Genomic DNA, 22,580 nt, shown 5'->3' with positions numbered 1-22,580 from the left:
TTGTCAATACTACTGACATTATAGAAAATAAAGCTTACTTGCATCATGTGTGAAAAAGCTTATTGTATCTATATTTTATTTAGCTGTGGCTCACGGTGGTGTTGTTGTTTTGGAAGTGAATAGTGTTCAGGAAAAGGGAGGTGTGAAAAATTAGAAATAGATGTTATGATAATGTATCAGGGTTGACAGAAATGGATTTTGTTTCTGTTTTCTAAAACGTTCTGCTGTTTGTTGCGTTTTATTGCTCCACAATAAAGCAATTTTTTTTTTTTTTTACTGTATTGCATCCAGACGTTTTTCTTTCTTATCATAAGTAAGGACACAATGAAGTTCCACTCACGCAGTGATTAAAACACCAAAACATACCGAACCAGACGTCCCGTACCGAAAATGTTCTGTACAAATATATGTACAGTTAAAATCCCTAATCATAAAGGAATAAGTTATAATTTATTAAAAGTGCCTAATCGTCAAGAAAATGCAAAAAATGTTTTTTTTTCTTTCTTTCGAATTTGTGGTGAAATATAACCTGGACACATTCTTAAAGAGGTTTACACACATGGAAACAAAAAACAATAGCTTTATACATGAACGTCCTTGCAGAAGGGTCAGCACTCTCCCTCTGGACCGCCTGCATTTAAAAGATAAGCCAGGCTCATTTGAGGACAGTCAAATCTCCAGTCTGGACAGAGTGGACAGATGGGTTGAGAGAGGCGTAAATGAGGAACTCACACTTTATGCTCCGCTACGTTTCTTCGGAGAGAAATGTCAAGCCGCACATAATCAAAGCCACCAGTCTGTTCAGGAACGGGCCTCACCAATCACATTTTGGTGCATATTAAGTTCTGAAAAGTAGCGACTCAAAAAGTTGCTAATGCTGCAACCATTGGCGTCCGACTCAGAGCTGAATGTTTCATAATCGCTCGCACATTAGCGCATACATAGAGATAAAGACAGACATAGGTGTCTCCGTGTGAGTGGTGGGACATTTGTACGGATGTGTACTGATGTTCAGCATTGATTTGAGCATAGTGGATGCAGTTTCCATGGCGATCATGACTCACCCCTCCCCGCCGACTTTGGTGATCTTGAGTCTGAAATCGACCGAGTTGTGGCTGGGCGGCTTCCACTTCAGAATTTCATCACATCTGCCCGGCTTATATTTCTACAGGGACGCCAAAAACACAGACAAATCACATTATGACATAAAGCAAACAATGCAGGAGAAAAACAATACTCCTTTATTAGCTATAAAAAAATATGAATGCTACATATCATCAACAGTAACACGTCACCAATTTGTAGGGCAACCTAAAAAACAACGAGACCCAAAAGAGTGACTTTATGCATCAGCACTCATACAGTATCTGGACAAAATTGTTGCTAATGTACTGTCTTAACTCTACTGCATCATCTTTAACCCAATCAAAATGTTTGAAAATCCTGTTGCACACAATATACTTTGCCTTCTGTCATCTGACTGATAGTTTTACTTGAAAGATCTTGCTTTAAAGAATAAAACGTGTTTTTTTTTTACTTGATAATCCATGCATCATTTTTAGAAACATCTTAGTGCCAGTGTTTTGCATTGCATTATACATTCTGTGGGGGGCACAATAAAAACTACAGAGCTTGGATTATAAACCTAAGTTTACGTGTAAATGTCATACTAATAAGGCATATTATTAGGAGATAAAGAGTTGATATTTGTATGCATTTTTTCTAAGTTTGGCTTAACTCTGTTAAAAATCTCTTCAAAAGAGTTAACTGAATAAAAAAAGTTTTCTAAAAGAGTACCAGGAAGCCAGCACAATCTAATAAAACATGCTTAATGGATAAAGGGATTCGGCAGAGAGAACATGTTGGAGGATCTTCTCCAAGTATTACAAACCTATATCATCGTAATAACATATCACCCTGGGATGACCTGACCTATTCTACAGCGGGAACAAACAGTCTGGTCCCATCAGTTAGAAAATGTATAAAAAGTATTTATTAATTTTTTATTGATTTACATTACAAGCTATAAGAATGTCTTTTTACTTTCTTTTTTTTTTGCCCATATAACAATCTGCATCTGCACCAAGTTGCATATTTTTTCTTAGTTTGGGCCTCCGAATAAAACCAAGGTGATTTTTCTGTGAACTCCATATTCTCAATATATGAGCCATGAAAGCCTGATGAATCAAATGTGATACTTAACAAAAAAATAAAAACTATGACAGGCTTTAAAGGTGTAAGGCATCAGAGGAGTGTTCAAAGGCTTAACCACCTTGCAGTGCGTTTCATTTCACGAAGGGTCTAAAAGCACAATTCTACTGTAGGAAGTGGTAAAATTAAGATATTTTATAGAAACCTGAGAGATTTCTGTCCCTCTACTCCTCGAGTCCATTTGAAACTGATGACAGAACTGACTTTTTTGGCTGAGCTATCTCTTTAAGATGCAGTCTATGTAGGCAGCTCTCTAGGTTTTGGAACAGAGCCATTTAATTGAATTGCTGATGGAAATAGTTATGTTATGGTGAGCAATGTAGTCCATTTTCACTGTTCCACTACAATATTTTCTGTTCATCTTTCTATTTGGTGAAAACCTAGTGAGCTACATGAGTGTACTGCGTTTTAGCACATCTAGACCAATCAGCAAACGTTTGTCTGTGATGTAAATGAGATGTACAGCAGTTAACTTATGGAGCTCTGATCACAGAAAAGCACCAGTTGGTCTTTCAGTGTAAAATGGCTATAGTAAGGCAAATGTAAACATAATACATATAACTGGCTCAAAATGTAAAATATATTGATTATAAATAATTTTATAATCAATCTATTTAGAAATTAATTGTGCTTGTCTTTTAAGAAAGGGATCAAATAGTAATTAGACAAACTAATTTATATTGTGTCATCATTGCTTGCTGTACTCAACAAATTAACAAGGTCTCTGTACACAGAGTACAACATTTTCATATTCTAAATCCTAAAAATTCGTCATGCACAGAAACCTTGCACACGGAGTCTGATGCGTATTAATTAATATGCTGCAAAAAGAGTAGCAAAACAGAACTAAATGGAGTTTTCAAGCAGTGAAGATTTGTTTTTCTCTTGTTTCTTAAAAAAAATTAAATAAAATTAAGGAAATCTTGGGTCCTTCCAATCCTGAGATGTAGAGAGTTAGGAGAGTGAGTTAGAAGAGAGATCATCACGGGCGATTCAGTGTCAGTGGCTCAGTTTGATGCTTTCGCTAGCGATACTAGAGCCACTTATTAAATATACCACCAATTTCTGTGAACTCCGTGTGGAAGGATTTATAGATGAAGTGGGTGAACTTGACATTCGGCAACCTGGATTTTGGCGTTCACTTGTACGGTGGCTCTGAACTGTCAAAACACCTCTCAAAATGCTTGCTACAGAATGCGAAAAAAACTGAAAAACTTAACCTGATCCAAACTGCTCAAAATGACTCAATAGTTGTACATTTGAAGCAGTTGACTGTTAGGCAGAGCTCTGCAACAAAAACTGAATTCTGTCCAGTTATTAGCTACATACTATGGATTTAAAGCACTATATATTTCATTGTCTTACTCTACAAGCTGTTTTGTGAAATGACTGTCCTTCAACTACTCAATATCTCCTTAGATAATTCTAATCCTCATTGAGAATATATTTGTAACAGTTAATACTAAACTTAGATAAATAGCTCTTCCAGTCATCAGGATGTGTTGGCTTCCAGCACTCATTCGCATTAACGACTACATTTACATTTAAATTACAGTCATTCAATTATAGCAGACGCTTCTATCCAAAGCTACTTACAAGTGAGGGAGGCTTTTTTTTTTTATCTAGTTGTTTTTTCATCATCTAAGAATATATAAAAAAACAAAAAAAACAAAGGTGACCTAAATGAATTTAGTTTGGCTGGTGTGAAAATTCAGAAAATTAGGGAGTACAGTACATTCTGGAATCTGGAAATAGTAAGCTTATTATAAGAGCTGTAAAGTCAAATAAAAAGAAAACAAGTTCAGTAAAAAGAGATCAAACAGAACAATGTCCTTCACAACACTAATATGTGGCATGTGACTATGAGAAGATTCATTATACATTCATCTCAACATTCTGGATGTGATGAATCAAATCTGGAGGAACCAAACATGAGGCAAAGTAACAGATGCGTTGCCAGGAAACAGGATTTGAGCCAGCAGGACGGTTACATGGTGGGAGGTTGTACCTCTTAAAAAGCTCAGTGCAAGATTGGGGATGAAAGTACAGTTGTTACGGCACAGAGTATCCAAACAGCCCTCTCACTTTTCACCGAATTGGTTTCGGCAATAATCAAAGCTGTTTACCAGCGGCAGCACTAATGATGAGGAGAGGATACAGACACTAGAGCCTAGTAACTGTGAGAGCATCATCTCAGGAGAACCAGCAACTTCTCACAACATAACAGCAACGTGCCGATATTGCATTCCTAAATGGCCTGAAAACAACTGAATAACTGATGCTGAAAGCTGAATGGTTGTTACAAAATTCAAGACATTATAAAGGAAAAGTTCACCCAAAAATGAAGGTACTAAATTTGCTGAAGGTATTTTATTAGGTATGCCTGAAATTTTGAACATTTAACCCTCAGGCCATCCCAGACATCGATGAGCTTGTTTTTTTATATTGGAACATATTTTGACAAATGTATCAATCCATCAAGTTGCAAGTTTTTAATAAACTAAAGTGACTTCAAAGTTCAAACCGTCGCTTATAGTTAAAATATGGGTCCATAATCCATAATAACGCTTGCTCCAGTGAAAATGATTTTGGTTTGGACTTCATTCTGACCGCACACATTCACTGCAGAGCATCCAGTGGTGAACAAGTGATGGAATTAAATGGTAATTCATCTTGAATGGCCTGAGGGTACTTCTATTTCTTTGGCTCCAAATCATCAAAGGTCACTGCTGACTACATTATAGCCTTGATATTGTTTAATTGCTGTCAATTACAGCTAATCAATGGCTGCATCCGAAAACCTAGGCAAATGACTTGTTGCCTTATCCAGCTATGATTCACAGGCAGCTCAAATGGAGAAACAAAGACTTAAACACCAGGTGAAGCTGCATTATGCGAATAGGGTTTAATCAACATAGACCTCCAACCCATCACTCTTACTAATGGCCTTGTGTCTTGATTGACAGGCCTCCACCAGTCAGGCAGAGCTGAAAGGGGTGTAGATGTAACATGTCCAGTCTGACCACAGGTGTTGCTGTGGCTAAAATGCCTCCAGGACTTAACAGTGTGATATATTGGACAAGTTTGACTGGCAGGAGCCAAGTTATTGTGTGTCAAATACATTGTGCTGTGACAGTGGTGAGAGGAGCTGACATGCTGTTAGTCTAACTGAAAGAGATATATTGGAGAGTCTGCAAAAGAATGGCACTTGTCACGATTGAGCATAAAACCCAGCTTTGTGACATGAGTTACGGAGGCGCCACACAATGTCTGTCAACAGCTGGGAATGAAAGCATGAGATTTGCCTTGATGCTGCAGGGAAGCGAGAGCTGACAGCACGCACCTTGTAAACAGCCCTGAAGCCAAAGGCAATCCAAAAGGAGACCGTTTGAAATGAGAGTACAGGGAAACTGGTAATGAAGCTGGATGGGGAGATCTTTAACGGAGAGATTGTGGATTATGCCATGGCAGACCAGAGTTTCAGTTAGAGGTGCGCAATTAATCCAAATCAACACGTGTTGAACATCTTTCCAAATATGAGAAGCATTTATAAACATCTTGTCCAAAAGACAACATTTAATAACATATTTTTACTGCAAACTCGCTTCATAATGTCAAACGAGTGTTTGAAATGAAATCCTTCTGTGAAACGGCTTCTTACACAAAATGAGGACCGTAACATACACTGTGTGCCAAATTATTATGCAGGTGAGATATCAATAGGATTTCGGTACAATAAAGAGTCAGATTTTAGTTTGGTTTGTTCTTCACATCATTTCAGGTAACTGTATCAATCTCAGACTGGTTTGGTCAATAGTTTGCCAGGTCTTCTTAGGAAAATGGAAACCCTACTTAAAGAGGTTGTTCCACATTATTAAACAAGTCACAGTTGTAACTGGGTTGACATGACATGAGATCCATGTGCAAAACTTTATTCTTAAACACGTGTAACAGTCTGAAGTTCAAGGATGGGCTTCGTGACAACAGTTCTCAAAATATGGTGAGGAAGAAAGGTCTTTCTGAAGATGAACAGTATGAAACAATGCAATGTCTTGCAAAAAGCATCAAAACATACAATAATTTGCTAAATGCAAATAGAGATTATTGAACCGTCAAAAGATTTGTAAGTGACTTAGAGCACATAAGAGCTTGCTCAGATGAAGATATATTAAGGAAAGTTTCTGTCTAACAAATGAACTGTATTGTAGTGCCGCTGTAAAAACCCACTGCTGAGCAGCAGACACGTGTTTGAAGCTACTGGAGTCTCTAGATCCTCTCCATGCAGACTAGCAGTTGTGTGTAAAGCTGCGTTTCGGTCACTGCTAACCAAACCTCACAAAGAGAAACCTGCAGTGGCTGTAGAAACACATGAAGATCTGCTTTTAAATAGTTTTATTCACTTCCGGAAGCTTTAATACAATGGATGGTCCAGATAAATGGATTTCTGATAGTTGATGTTATGGCCATCATATTCCAATGAGACTGACAAAATGACTTCTGCAAGATATGTGGAGCTCATAACTGACCATTTTCTGCTGTGGTATAAAATGATGAAAAGTGTTCTCGGAAATAAAAGGATTTTCATGCAGGTTAACACTATCCATTACAATACAGTTCATTTGTTTGACAAAAACATTCCTTAAATCTTCATCTGAGCAAGAGCTTATGTGCTCTAAATCACTCACAAATCTTTTGACAGTTCAATAATTTCATTTGCTTTTTGCTAAATATTGTTTGTTTTAATGCCTTTTATAAGACAATGCATTATTTCATACTTTTCATCTTCAGAAAGATCTTTCTTCCTCCCCATATTTCATGAGAACTGCGACTTGCTTAATAATGTGGAACAACCTCTCAGTAGGGTTTCCATTTTCCTAAGAAGACCTGGCAAACTATTGACCAAACCAGTCTGAGATTAATACAGTTACCTGAAATGATGTGAAAAACAAACCAAACAAAATTCCTATTGATATCTCACTTGCATAATAATTTAGAACACGGTGTATTATTTCATGGCATTCTACACAGTGATAAAGTTGATTAGCATTGAAATATAACTGCACTTTATTCTAAAGAAAATACATGAAAAGGCTTGAAGGATTCAGTTAAATTGCCATAGTCGTTTAATTAATGTTTGTTTTTTGTGTTTAATGCCATGTCAGCTCCTGTGGTTATTTTGATACATTGAATGTGAAGTTCAAGCTTCTGTTTATTCAGATCCTGTTATATGGGATTTCCAGGAACAAAGTGCATTACCTTCCATTGCATATTTAAAGTTTAACACAAGAGCACCCTCTGGCCTTCGGATGGAAATTTACTATTGATCATAGAACGGTGCTTTTTTGACAAGCAGCGCTTGAAAAAATCATAACCTTTTGTGGAAACGCAACTCCAGTTTAATTTGGATTAATCGTGCAGCTCAAGTTTCAGTTCCACTTCCCAATTTACATTCAGAGTATGAGTAACAGCAGGTATTTTAACACAAGTCTAAAATGGGAATTCACCAGCTGGAAATACACCTTCTAATGCAGCGGTTCCCAAACACGTTCTTGGAGCCATCCCAACAATGCACATTTTGCACATTGTCTTTCTCCGACAGACCCATTTCAGCTCTTGGAATCAGGTATGTTTGATTAGGTACATGTTGGGATGGATCCAGAAATGTGGTTGTTTATATGCATATATTTTCAGGACTGCACTGGATGCTTTGAACACAACCTCGCTCACCCTGAACAGAGACAGTAATGCTGTCAATAGCTGGAAGCATAGAGACCAGACAGTAAAGTCACTATCTAACAAGTTGCAGGAATACAGAAATGCTGTCAGAAATAAAAATCCTAATAGCTGCACTCACCCTACTGCAGATACTCAGCATGAGGGAGAAGATGAAAGAGGAAGTGATGACGTGCTCTCAGAGTCTATATGCGAGCCACATCATCAACATGCCAAAGGTGGCAACTTTGATATTAGGTTCTCGGCAAGAAGAGCACGAAGTCATTTCTGTTGCAGACTACTGCTATTATCAATTATTTACAGTTATTAAATACATATTATGACAGTTATTAACAATGATTTGCAAATGTTACGTCCTTACTGATGTTAAACATCATCTGGGAATAAGGGCTGGTATAATACACAGCATGCGCTTCTAAAAATCTGAGGGGAAAAATCACTTTATGTGTACACTGTGTATTTATTAAGTGCGATTTTTAGTTATTTTAGCGAAGTTATGTTTTTAGCCTTTTTTGCTTTTACTTTGACAAGGAGGTGAACAAGAAGCGATGGGACAGAAGAGAGGGGAAAGGGATCAGGAAAAGACCTCTAAGGAACACTGATGGAATTTTGCGCAATTCCATTTAACACTAATCAAATATATAAGATAAACAGACATGGCTTTGGACGGAGCGAAAGCTTGTCTGACTATACGGGCAGTTGGCAATGGTATGTGATTGGTGAGATTGGTGAATAAAGGAGGAGCTCAGTGAAGGGTCAAACTGAGGTTATCCTCTAAAAGTTTCAACATCTTTCACAGTACAAACAGTCAAGGATGAAGACACACTCAGTGGAAGGTAAATCAAAAGCACTATTTTGAAAGCACTTGAGTTATGCAGAAGATTGTCAGCCTTGAAAATGTAACTCATATTTTCTGAAAGTGAAAGGTGTCTGGAACAATAATGCTTTTATGGGGATTGAGTTGCTGCTGCAGCTCAAATGCCCGAAGGTTTAGCATTTGAACACCATATTGTATTAAAGCACGGCAGACCAAGGTCAGCCTGTCGCAGCTGAGATCTCTTGGGTTGTCAAAACATTATGAAAGTCAGTTAGATTGTGTTCCCTAATCAAGTCATCAAGTCATTGAGTCGCACAGTTATTCACTCATGCGGTCTCAAAAGCAAAGCATCGTTAGTCCTTGATGAAGTCGTACACAATGAATGCAGGGGTGAAAATCAATCAAGAGAGCAAAACACAAAACCAAAGCATCACCATGGAAACAAGTGCGACCCTGTTAATGTTCCTTCATGCCAGACTAACCTGTTTACCTGTTTCTTTTCACTTCGCTCCTAATGCATGATTTTGCTGTATGCTTTGTCTGTTAGCGTGCTTTCAACCACTGTTAAACATACTTCTCATTTACCTCGTCACAGAGGTCAGCTAATTCTCAGCACATAGAGACTCTTTCACCTAGATATCACACTATAGAGACTGTGTCTGTTCCCCGAACTAGAAAATACAAAAAACATCCAAACCAAGTTAAGATTAACAATTTAATTGAGGTTCAACAAATAAAAAACAGATGAATTATGGATAAACAAATGATAAAGCTTGGCTTATTGAATATCAGATTCCTTTCTACGAAAACACTTTTTGTAAATAATATGATAACAGATCATAATATAGATGTGCTCTGTTTGACAGAAACCTGGCTAAAACCTGATTACATTATTTTAAATGAGTCCCCCCAAGATTACTGTTATAAACATGAGCTGCGTCTAAAAGGCAAAGGGGGAGGTGTTGCTTCAATTTATAACAACGTTTTCAGGATTTCTCAGAGGGCAGGCTTCAAGTATAACTCGTTTGAAGTAATGGTGCTTCATATAACATTATCTAGAGAAACAAATGTTAATGATAAATCCCCTGTTAAGTTTGTACTGGCTACTGTATGCAGGCCACCAGGGCACCATACAGACTTTATTAAAGAGTTTGGTGATTTTACATCCGAGTTAGTGCTGGCTGCAGATAAAGTTTTAATAGTTGTGATTTTAATATCCATGTTGATAATGAAAAAGATACATTGGGATCAGCATTTATAGACATTCTGAACTCTATTGGGGTTAGACAACATGTTTCAGGACCTACTCATTGTCGAAATCATACTCTAGATTTAATACTGTCACATGGAATTGATGTTGATGGTGTTGACATTATTCAGCCAAGTGATGATGTCTCAGATCATTATTTAGTTTTGTCCCAACTTCATATAGCCAAAATTGTAAATTCAACTTCTTGTTACAAGTATGGAAGAACCTTCACTTCTACCACAAAAGACTGCTTTTTAAGTTATCTTCCTGATGTATCCAAATTCCTTAGCATATCCAAAACCTCAGAACAACTTGATGATGTAACCGAAACTATGGACTCTGTTGTCTAGCATTTTAAATAAAGTTGCTCCTTTACGCTTAAGGAAGGTTAAGGAAAACAGTTTGACACTATGGTATAATGAGCATACTCACACCCTAAAGAGAGCAGCCCAAAAAAATGGAGCGCAGCTGGAGGAAAACAAAACTAGAGGTATTTCGTATTGCTTGGCGGGAAAGTAACCTATCCTACAGAAAAGCATTAAAAACTGCTAGCTCCGATTACTTTTCTTCTCTTTTTTTGTTTTCGAAGAAAACAAACAAAACCCCAGGTACTTATTCAATACAGTGGGTAAATTAATGAAAAATAAAGCCTCAACAAGTGTTGACTTTTCCCAACATCACAGCAGTAATGACTTTATGAACTACTTTACTTCTAAAATCAGTACTATTAGAGATAAAATTGCAACCATTCAGCAGTCAGCTACAGTATCGCATCAGACAGTGCACTATAGACCCCCTGAGGAACAGTTCCACTCATTCTCTACTATAGGAGAGGAAGAATTGTATAAACTTGTTAAATCATCTAAACCAATAACATGTATGTTAGACCCTATACCATCAAAGCTCCTAAAAGAGGTGCTTCCAGAAGTCATATATCCTCTTCTGACTATTAATTCCTCATTGTCATTAGGATATGTCCCCAAAACCTTCAAACTGGCTGTTATTAAGCCTCTCATCAAAAAACCACAACTTGACCCCAAAGAACTTGTTAATTATAGACCAATCTCGAATCTCCCTTTTCTGTCCAAGATACTAGAAAAGGTGGTATCCTCACAATTATATTCCTTCTTAGATGGTATATGTGAGGATTTCCAGTCAGGATTAAGACCGTATCATAGTACTAAGACTGCTCTCCTTAGAGTTACAAATGACCTGCTCTTATCATCTGAACGTGGTTGTATCTCACTATTAGTTTTATTGGATCTTAGTGCTGCGTTTGACACAATTGACAACAACATTCTTTTACATAGACTTGAACACTTTGTTGGCATCAGTGGAAGTGCATTTGCATGGTTTAAATCGTACTTATATGACCGCCATCAGTTCGTAGCAGTGAATGAAGATGTATCATATCGATCACAAGTGCAGTAATGGAGTACCTCAAGGCTCAGTGCTATGGCTGCTACTCGTCACGCTTTACATGTTACCCTTGGGAGATATAATCAGGAAACATGGTGTTAGCTTTCACTGTTATGCTGATGATACTCAGCTCTATATTTCTTCGTGGCCCGGTGAAACACACCAATTTGAAAAACTAATGGAATGCACTGTCGATATAAAAAACTGGATGATGAGTAATTTCTTACTGCTAAATTCTGAAAAAACAGAGGTGTTAATTATAGGACCTAAAAACTCTGCTTGTAATAACCTAGAACACTGTCTAAGACTTGATGGCTGCTCTGTAAATTCTTCGTCATCAGTTAGGAACCTAGGTGTGCTACTTGATCGCAATCTTTCCTTAGAAAGCCACGTTTCTAGCATTTGTAAAACTGCATTTTTCCATCTCAAAAATATGTCTAAATTACGGCCTATGCTCTCAATGTCAAATGCAGAAATGTTAATCCATGCATTTATGACCTCAAGGTTAGATTATTGTCATGCTTTATTGGGTGGTTGTTCTGCACGCTTAGTAAACAAACTACAGCTAGTCCAAAATGCAGCAGAAAGTTCTTACTAGAACCAGGAAGTATGACCATATTAGCCCGGTCCTGTCAACACTGCACTGGCTCCCTATCAAACATTGTATAGATTTTAATATCTTGCTCATTACTTTTAAAGCCCTGAATGGTTTAGCACCTCAGTATTTGAATGAGCTCCTTTTACATTATACTCCTCTACGTCCACTACGTTCTCAAAAATTTGATAATACCTAGAATATCAAAATCAACTGCGGGCGGCAGATCCTTTTCCTATTTGGCGCCTAAACTGTGGAATAACCTACCTAACATTGTTCGGGAGGCAGACACACTCTTGCAGTTTAAATCTAGATTAAAGACCCATCTCTTTAACCTGGCTTACACATAACATACTAATACGCTTTTAATATCCAAATCTGTTAAAGGATTTTTAGGCTGCATTAATTAGGTAAACAGGAACCGGAAACACTTCCCATAACACCCGATGTGCTTGTTACATCATTAGAAGAATGGCATCTACGCTAATATTAGTCTGTTTCTCTCTTATTCTGAGGTCACCGTAGCCACCAGATCCAGTCTGTATCCAGATCAGAGGGTCACTGCAGTCACCCGGATCCAGTACATATCCAGACCAGATGGTGGATCAGCACCAAGAAAGGACCTCTACTGTCCTGAAAGACAGCGGAGACCAGGACAACTAGAGCCCAGATACAGATCCCCTGTAAAGACCTTGTCTCAGAGGACCACCAGGACAAGACCACAAGAAACAGATGATTCTTCTGCACAATCTGACTTGCTGCAGCCTGGAATTGAACTACTGGTTTCGTCTGGTCAGAGGAGAACTGGCCCCCCCAACTGAGCCTGGTTTCTCCCAAGGTTTTTTTCTCCATTCTGTCACCGATGGAGTTTCGGATCCTTGCCGCTGTCAACTCTGACTTGCTTAGTTGGGGTCACTTCATCTACAGTGATATCGTTGACTTGATTGAAAATAAATGCACAGACACTATTTAAACTGAAGAGAGATGACATCACTGAATTCAATGATGAACTGCCTTTAACTGTCATTTTGCATTATTAACACACTGTTTTCCAAATGAATGTTGTTCAGTTGCTTTGACGCAATGTATTTTGTTTAAAGCACTATATAAATAAAGGTGACTTGACTTGACCCAAAAGCTCTTCTGCTTCATTTGCATTTGATAATTAGAAGATGGACATGGAGAAATGTGAAGGAGTGTGGGAGACTGTCTAGAATAATGCCACCATCTGTCTCGGAGATGAACGTTTCTAAAATCTTTCCCTTTCTTCGTTTTCAGCATCAAGTAATTTGCTTGTATTTATGAAAACGGAAACTCGGCATGACACGACACGACCGCAACTAATAACAGCACAGCTGATGTGTAAATTACAGATATGCAGAGTCAGATTTTGGATGAATGAGACTTCCTGGCAGGCCACAGTACTACAAGCCAAGTGCCTCCAAAAGATGTCCTGTTGCTCATCACAGCTGGTTAGGACAGAAACTCTGACTTAACATGAAAGGCCTTTTATCACTCGGTGCATTATTGCATTGCACCTGGTTAGGACATGGTCTGATGGTGTCTCCTCCTGGTCTTAAAAGCACAAAGCCATGGCATTCACCACAGAGACAGGTGCAAGCAGACATGACAGAACGATCCTCTCAAAACACAACAACTGATCGCCGTCATGAAGAAATTCAGACATATGATTAGGGAACAGAACTGAGGGGAGTTTCTCTCAAAAGTTTTGGTGTCAGTGTTTTCTATGGTTTACTTTCAAAAAGCACAGCCCAGGACAGTTTACTGTGTAGGTTTGTTATTTGCCCTTTTTGTTAAAAGGTATGGGCACCTACGGTCTAGAGACTGACAGGGGTCATATATCACACAGTGACAAAACAATTAGCAGTGAAATGTGACCCTTCAGCTATTAAGATGTGAGTAAAATAACCAGGATTCTTGTTCAAAAATACAATAAGTATGATACAAACAGTATGATGCCCCACATTTTTAACACTGGTAATCTTCGGAAGGAGCTGAAGAAAATTTACAAGCTGTAATTGTTCCTTGTGGGAGTAATAAAGTAGTAAACTAAACAAGCTTTACGACATTTAACGGAGTTCTTCTGATGTTTAGGAATAATAGCACCTACTTCACTTCTATATTACATCTGGCAAGTTTATTTATGGAAATGTGGACGGTATTGTGTTGATGTATTCTGATGTTTCTGACATCAAAGCTCAGGAGAAGTCATTTTCACAAGTTTCATTTCAATAAATTATTATTTTTTTAACTGGTGAGGAAGCTCTATGTTTTGCATATAACAATGAACTCTCGTTTCCAAAGATCAAGAAAATTGTGTTCCACATAATATGATGTATTTAAGACAAAGCTAACAATGTAGTTTTAGTTGTTATCATAATAATAGAATAACAGAATAGCCCATAATTTACGGTAAACATGTTTTGAAAGCACAGTGACAATGCTCTAAGCTGGCTGGCTGTTGCAGACTCAGAAGAAAACAAGCACTGCGTGGGAGAACTTCCGCAAAGGGCCTTGTATAATGCAACATTTAGATTACAAAGATTACAAAGACCCTACATTCATCCCTTCTAAAGTACTGCCACTACAGCAGTGTTCATTTCGTTAACGAAGACGACGACGAAAAATATTTGTTAACGCACATTTTTTTATGTGACTAAGACGAGACGTTGATGAGCTAAAAATAATATCTGATGGCGAAATTATGACTAAATTTATGCCATGTTTTCGTTGACTAGAAGAGACTGGACTATAATGTTATTTGAGGACTACCGGACTTTCAGAAAGCATCCTATAGGCGAATGTCTTTCAAAATATGTGTCCCTGTCATTGGATTGCGATTGGATAAGGGCCGTTCGCATGTCTATTCTCAGTATAGTAGCCGCAGTGGATGGATAGACGAATAAAACACGAACTAGCGATCTGATACAATGGCCTCAGCACCCAAAGTGGTAGGGGTAAGGTAACCAGATGTCCCATTTTTCCCGGGAGTCACAATTAGTTGTCGATTAACTTAAAGTTAGAGAAGGCGGGATAGAAGTGCTCTCTCTCTTTCTCGGCCGCACGCTCCACTTCCTCAGTTCTCATCTACAGCGTGCGATCAGTTCTCAGCGCTCAAATACACACACAACAGTCCAAAAGTTTATCGTTAAGTGAATGTGAACAGGTGGGTGAAAATTGAACGTGTGTCAGTATTTCATGCATGGCTTCCGTCTTAAAGGGCCAACATTCCTAATTAAATACCTACCTGTCATTAATGTTAACCAAAAAAAAGATGTAAATAAACGTATACATGTTAAGTAAAACCTACAGTATTTGAAAAAAAAGTTTAATTTGTATCTCTATTGTATTTGTCTAATTGTGCTTCTTTAAAAGCTCCGTCAGGCCAAAGAAGATGCTTACGTGAAGGGGGACAATGTCTTGTATAAACAGGCTAAATACACATTGGAAAAGGAGATCAAAGTGGCAAAGAGGAATTATTCTGAAAAAATAAGGACTCAGTTCACTTCCAACGACTCCGCATCAGTGTGGAAAAGTCTAAAGAAGATCACCAATTACAAGACACCACCCCCCAGCACCGTAGAGAATCAACGACTGGCAGACGATCTGAACGAGTTTTACTGCAGGTTTGAAAGAACACCCATCACCTGCCCTGAACGCCTCCCCCAACAACCATTCACACCCTTCACAACTCCTGCAACCAGCCCTGAATGCCTCTCCAAACTACCGTTCACACCATTAACAGCTCCTGCAACCCATCCTGAACACCTCTCCAAACAAGCACTCTCACCATTCACACCTCCTGCATCCCCCCTCTCCCCCACACCTGCAATTCAGATCAGCGAGGATGCGGTGCGCCAGGTCTTCCGGAAGCAGAAAAGGAAAAAAGCACCAGGCCCAGATTGTGTTACACCAGCCTGTCTGAAATCCTGTGCTGACCAGCTGGCCCCCATCTTCACACAGATCTTCAACAGATCGCTGGAGCTGTGCGAAGTCCCTTCATGCCTCAAACGTTCCACCATCATCCCCATCCCTAAGAAACCCAAAATTACAGGACTAAATGACTACAGGCCTGTGGCTCTAACATCTGTAGTCATGAAGTCATTTGAAAAACTGGTGCTGGCCCACCTGAAGGACATCACTGGGCCCTTGCTGGATCCTCTTCAGTTTACCTACAGAGCAAACAGGTCTGTGGACGATGCAGTAAACATTGGACTGCATTATGTTCTGCAACACCTAGACAGACCGGGGACTTATGTGAGGATCCTGTTTGTGGACTTCAGCTCGGCCTTCAACACGATCATCCCAAACCTCCTCCTGCCCAAACTAAATCAGCTCTCCGTGCCCACCTCCGTCTGTCAGTGGATCAACAGCTTCCTGACATACAGGCAGCAGCTAGTGAGGCTGGGAAAATACACATCCAGCACCCGTACAATCAGCACCGGAGCTCCCCAGGGCTGTGTTCTCTCCCCACTGCTCTTCTCCCTGTACACTAATGATTGCACGTCTAAGGACCCCTCTGTCAAGCTCCTGAAGTTTGCAGATGACACCACACTCATCGGCCTCATTCAGGACGGTGACGAGTCTGCTTACAGACAGGAGGTAAAAGAGCTGGCTGTCTGGTGCAGTCTCAACAACCTGGAGCTTAACACCCTCAAAACAGTGGAGATGATCGTGGACTTCAGGAGAGACCCCCCTGCACTCCCCCCACTCACCATCATGAACAGCACTGTGACTGCAGTGGAGTCATTCAGGTTCCTGGGCACCTCTATCTCTCAGGACCTGAAGTGGGACATTCACATTGACTCCATTGTGAAAAAGGCCCAGCAGAGGTTGTACTTTCTCCGCCAGCTGAGGAAGTTTAACCTGCCACAGGAGCTGCTGAAACAGTTCTACTCCACCATCATTGAATCCATCCTCTGCACTTCAGTAACTGTCTGGTTCAGCTCAGCTTCTAAATCTGACCTCAGAAGACTACAGAGGGTAGTCCGGACTGCTGAGCGAATCATCGGTTCAACCCTCCCATCTATTCAAGAACTGTACTTATCCAGAGTGAGAAAAAGGGCTGTCAAAATCACTCTGGACCCCTCACATCCAGCACACTCCCTCTTTGAACTGTTGCCATCTGGTCGACGCTACAGAGCACTGAGCACTAGAACGACCAGACACAGGACCAGTTTCTTCCCTCAGGCAATCCATCTTATGAACAGCTGATAATAACTGTGGGACACACTACACTTTATATTTATATACACACACACTTTATTTATCTAACACACATACTTAGTATACACTTAAATTTTGCACACAATATATATGTACATACATAACTTCATTTTGTAATATACTTGCCTACAATTGTCATTTGTATATTGTTATTCACTCTCTACTTATTTGTATTTTTTATTCTTTTATTATGTGTTTTATGTTCTGTCGCTGTCATTCTGTTGTACTGCGGAGCTTCTGTCACGAAAACAAATTCCTCGTATGTGTAAACATACCTGGCAATAAAGCTCATTCTGATTCTGATTCTGATTCTGATTTAAATAGGAATATATATACATACATATATACAGTCGTGACCAAAAGTTTTGAGAATAACATAATTATTAGTTTTCAAAAGGTTTGTGGCTAAACTGCTTTTAGATCTTTGTTTCAGTTGTTTCTGTGATGTACTGAAATATAATTACAAGCACTTCAAAGGCTTTTATGGACAATTACATGACATTTATGCAAAGAGTCAGTATTTGCAGTGTTGGCCCTTCTTTTTCAGGACCTTTGCAATTCGACTGGGCATGCTCTGAATCAACTTCTGGGCCAAATCCTGACTGATAGCATCCCATTCTTTCATAATCACTTCTTGGAGTTTGTCAGAATTAGTGGGTTTTTGTTTGTCCACCCGCCTCTTGAGGATTGACCATAAATTCTCAATGGGATTAAGATTCGGGGAGTTTCCAGGCCATGGACCCAAAATTTCAACATTCTGGTACCCGAGCCACTTAGTTATCACTTTTTCCTTATGGCACGGTGCTCCTCCATGCTGGAAAATGCATTGTTCTTCACCAAACTGTTGTTTGATTGTTGGAAGAAGTTGCTGTTGGAGGGTGTTTTGGTACCATTCTTTATTCATGGCTGTGTTTTTGGGCATAATTGTGAGGGAACCCACTCCCCTGGGTGAGAAGCAACCCCACACATGAATGGTGTCAGGATGCTTTACTGTTGGCATGACACAGGACTGATGGTAGCGATCACCTTTTCTTCTCCGGACAAGCCTTTTTCCAGATGCCCCAAACAATCGGAAAGGGGCTTCATCGGAGAATATGACTTTACCCCAGTCCTCAGCAGTTCATTCACTATACTTTCTGCAGAAGATCAATCTGTCCCTGATGTTTTTTTTTTTGGATAGAAGAGGCTTCTTTGCTGCCCTTCTTGACACCAGGCCATCTTCCAAAAGTCTTGGCTTCACTGTGCGTGCAGATGCGCTCACACCTGCCTGCTGCCATTCCTGAGCAAGCTCTGCACTGGTGGCACTCCGATCCCGCAGCTGAATCCTCTTTAGGAGACGATCCTGGCGCTTGCTGGACTTTCTTGGACGTCCTGAAGCTTTCTTTACAAGAATTGAACCTCTTTCCTTGAAGTTCTTGATTAACCTATAAATTGTTGATTTAGGTGCAATCTTAGTAGCCACAATATCCTTGCCTGTGAAGCCATTTTTATGCAACGCAATGATGGCTGCACGCGTTTCTTTGCAGGTCACCATGGTTAACAATGGAAGAACAATGATTTCAAGCATCACCCTCCTTTTAACATGTCAAGTCTGCCATTCTAACCCAATCAACCTGACATAATGATCTCCAGCCTTGTGCTCGTCAACATTCTCACCTGAGTTAACAAGACGATTACTGAAATGATCTCGGCAGGTCCTTTAATGACAGCAATGAAATGCAGTGGAAAGGTTTTTTTGGGATTAAGTTAATTTTCATGGCAAAGAAGGACTATGCAATTCATCTGATCACTCTTCATTACATTCTGGAGTATATGCAAATTGCTATTATAAAAACTTTTATAATAGCAACTTTTCCAGTTTCCAATATTTATGTAATTCTCAAAACTTTTGGCCACGACTGTACACACACACACACACACACACACACACACATATATATATATATTTTATAAGGTGCTCCTTTTTCACTTCTGTTAAAGGGATAGTTCACCCAAAAATGTTCCTAATTCAGTCCTTGATTCGAATTTCTCATAAGCTTAATTGTTTTGGTTTAAAGAGAGACAAATGAATGATTATTTAAATTTGAAAACTAAATTTAAAACAGTTTGGCTAAAACTACTGACTAAAAGTTGACAAAAATGGAATGACTTTTCGTAGACTAAAACTAGACAAAAACTATGAAAGACTCGAATGACTAAAATGTGACTTAAATCTATTAATCATTTTTGTCTCAAAACTAAGACTAAATCAAAAATGCCTGCCAAAATTAACACTGCACTAAAGCCAGCAAAGCAACAAATTCATCACCTGTACAAATCTTACAGTTACTGTTGAATTAAAATCATCAATGTTTCCTTTGTAATGAATTACCTGTTGTTCATCTGTGATGACTAACACTTGAGATCTAAATAAATGCATGAAAAATGCATGAAATAAATGTATACGTTACAGTATTTATTCACCTTTGTTAACATTAGTCAATATAAATACAATTGTTCATTTTAGCTAATGTCCATTAAATAATATTAACATTTTAAATTAACAATTGGTCTTGAAAAAAATAAATAATACAGCAGACAGGTGGTTTATGGAATGGCAGGGATATTACCCTAGTAATGCTTTATCCAAACTGCACTGTGCTTATAAAGACTACCTTATCAGGACCTTATTAGGCGTTATTCAGAGGTAAGATAAAATGAAAAAAAAAAAAAATCTGTTCCCTTCAGAGATACATTCAGCACTCATATTTAATTAAATCATAGGTCTAACCTTTTTTCATTGACAAATTTAAGATCTCTTGAAATTAAAATTAAGACTTCTCTTTCACCATTTAAACCGTTTTATGGCTTCAAATTTGATAAAACCGAATTTAAGAAACCACAATGACCTTGCTATAAGTTTTGTTATTGAACAGATATGCTTTGCCTCCATATTCGGTAAGACTGGCAGACACGGCCCTAAACTGGCCTCATTTTGCAAGGCTTCCTTAACACTAACTACTCCATTAGTCAAACAGACAACCCACTGACTAATAGGTGTTTGACTGTGCAGTTCTGCATATCCCTATTTCGTAATAACAGAGTAACATCGGTTCATAAAGATTAAGAGACATGCTTGACCAACTCTTCTGATCTTAATGAAACACTTGGAGAACAAGAGCATGTGAATAAATGACAGGTCACAGGCCAGCACAAAGCCAGCAGAGCCCTTACCTCCATACAGACTGATATCAAATGCCACAGGCAAAAGGTGATATTAAGTACATCTATCTCTGTCAAAGATATTCAATTACCAATGGGCAATTTCCTTATGCACGCTGGAGAACTGGTCTGGTTGTCTAGTCGCGTAATTAAGTTATTTATCTGATATACAGCTTTCATAAACCAAACGATAAGGACATGTTGATGAATTTTCATCATGACACTAAGGGGCTGTTTACATGACAACGTTTTCATCCAAAAAATGGGAAACTTTGGTAACACTTTCTATGAAGCCTGTATTTATAATACACTATAATTGTATTCTTAAGACATGATAATGAATGCATAATGCATTATAAAAAAATAAAAAAATAAAAAACTTATATCAACTCATGAATAATCATAATTATATAATAAGTATTTGTGGTTATAAGTTTAAGAGTATGATTATTTATAACAAACAATGAACACTATTAAATCTACTTTATTTACAGTATGATGGACTGTATCTTACTACATCCTGTAGGGTTAATGTTAATTAATTGATGTAAGATTAATACTCCAACTGAAAAAAAATGCAATGCTTTATATATGGTTACATTTTATTTTGATGGTCTCCTTAATTGACTGTAAGCAACTTTGCAACTACATGCTAACTAACTCTCATTGGAGTATTAATATGCTCAAGAATGGTTGAATCTAGTATGGTAGAATAAGTTGACGTATTTGCAAATACACTTAAGTCAGTTTATCTGTTGGGTGACCATCAAAATAAAGTGTTAGCATATTACAGTAGCAGACATGCTAATACTCTAATAACCTAGTTGATATGTAGTTGGAGATTTTCTTATCAACAGCTGTCTAAAGGGTCCCATCAAAATAATCAAACTGATATTACAATAAAAATAGTTCAAAGCAAATGTCATATTACACATTCATACTGTATGATCTGATATCTGATCTATTATTAATATTACTACTTATAAGTGGTCTTTGACTGCTTTAAGTAAAGTAGCATCAGAAAAATGGCAAGATATGAGACTTCTAATACATTATATTATACATTACATTATACATGAGTAATATAAACCATTGTCAAAGTGGATTCAGCGTGTTCACTGTTTTATAAAGCATCATACTCTTAAGCTATAACCACAAAAAAGCAAATATTATAATCTATTAAAACCGTTCTCATGAATATTCATGAGATTATAAAACATATGGTTATTATTGTTTTTATAATGCATTATGGATTCATTATCATGCCTTAAGAATACCCTTATAATGTATTATAAATACAGGCTTCAATAGAGTGTGTTACTGGAATCTTTGAAAACAGTGACGATGTGTTAGGAATGTAGACATGCGCAATACCTGTCGATTTTAAAGGGGTCATATTATGTGATTAAAATTTTTCCTTTCTCTTTGGAGTGTTACAAGCTCTTGGTGCATGAAGAAGATCTGTAAAGTTGCAAAGACTAAAGCCTTAAATCCAAAGAGATATTCTTTATCAAAGTTAAGCTACGCCCCCTAAAAACGGCTTATTCAAACACACCCCCACATCTATGTCACTATGTGGAAATATTAGTGCAATGCCGCCCAAATGTTGACGCAAAGAAAGAAGGCGTGGTTTCAGTAACCGCAGTTAGTGTTGAAGAAGTCATGTCAGGGAGATGCGAGAGAGAGAGAGAGAGAGAGAGGGTCACATCACAGTGGAGTCAGCTGTCTTAACCGTCATGTCTTGTGTACTGCAAACACATACGAGCTTCATCACTGTGTCTGTCACGCAACTGTTCCTCTTTCGGGCTTGAACTGATGGTAAAACTAGGGACATTATAAACTGTTACATTTATTTTGAAAGATGAAGCTTGCGATTATGGAAAGGGGCGTTACATTACAATAGGTGCTTGTGGTGTTCAGCCATTCACAATGCACTGGGTCATCTGACCAATCAGAGCAGACTGTGCTTGTCGGAGGGGAGGGACTTAGTAGAAAGCGACACGTTTAAGAGAGGCGGGTCATAGAGGACCTACAATAATGTACAGTATTTGAAAAAATTATGTGTTTTTTTGAACATTTAAGCATGTCAACATATTCTATTACACCAA

General features: G+C 38.4%; 1 protein-coding gene across 1 annotated transcript in view; it reads right to left on the bottom strand.

Moving 5' to 3' along the window:
* The window catches only part of LOC127984360 (mRNA-capping enzyme), a 106,434-nt gene that overhangs the window by 18,406 nt on the left and 65,448 nt on the right, over positions 1–22,580 (bottom strand). The window contains exon 13 of the mRNA XM_052587005.1: positions 1,065–1,165. Coding sequence (XP_052442965.1) covers positions 1,065–1,165 — 101 coding nt within the window. The remainder of the gene's footprint in view (positions 1–1,064; positions 1,166–22,580) is intronic.

The sequence above is a fragment of the Carassius gibelio genome, chromosome B20, assembly GCF_023724105.1.
Source record: "Carassius gibelio isolate Cgi1373 ecotype wild population from Czech Republic chromosome B20, carGib1.2-hapl.c, whole genome shotgun sequence".
NCBI lineage: Eukaryota > Metazoa > Chordata > Actinopteri > Cypriniformes > Cyprinidae > Carassius > Carassius gibelio.
This window is presented reverse-complemented; position numbering and strand designations above follow the sequence as displayed.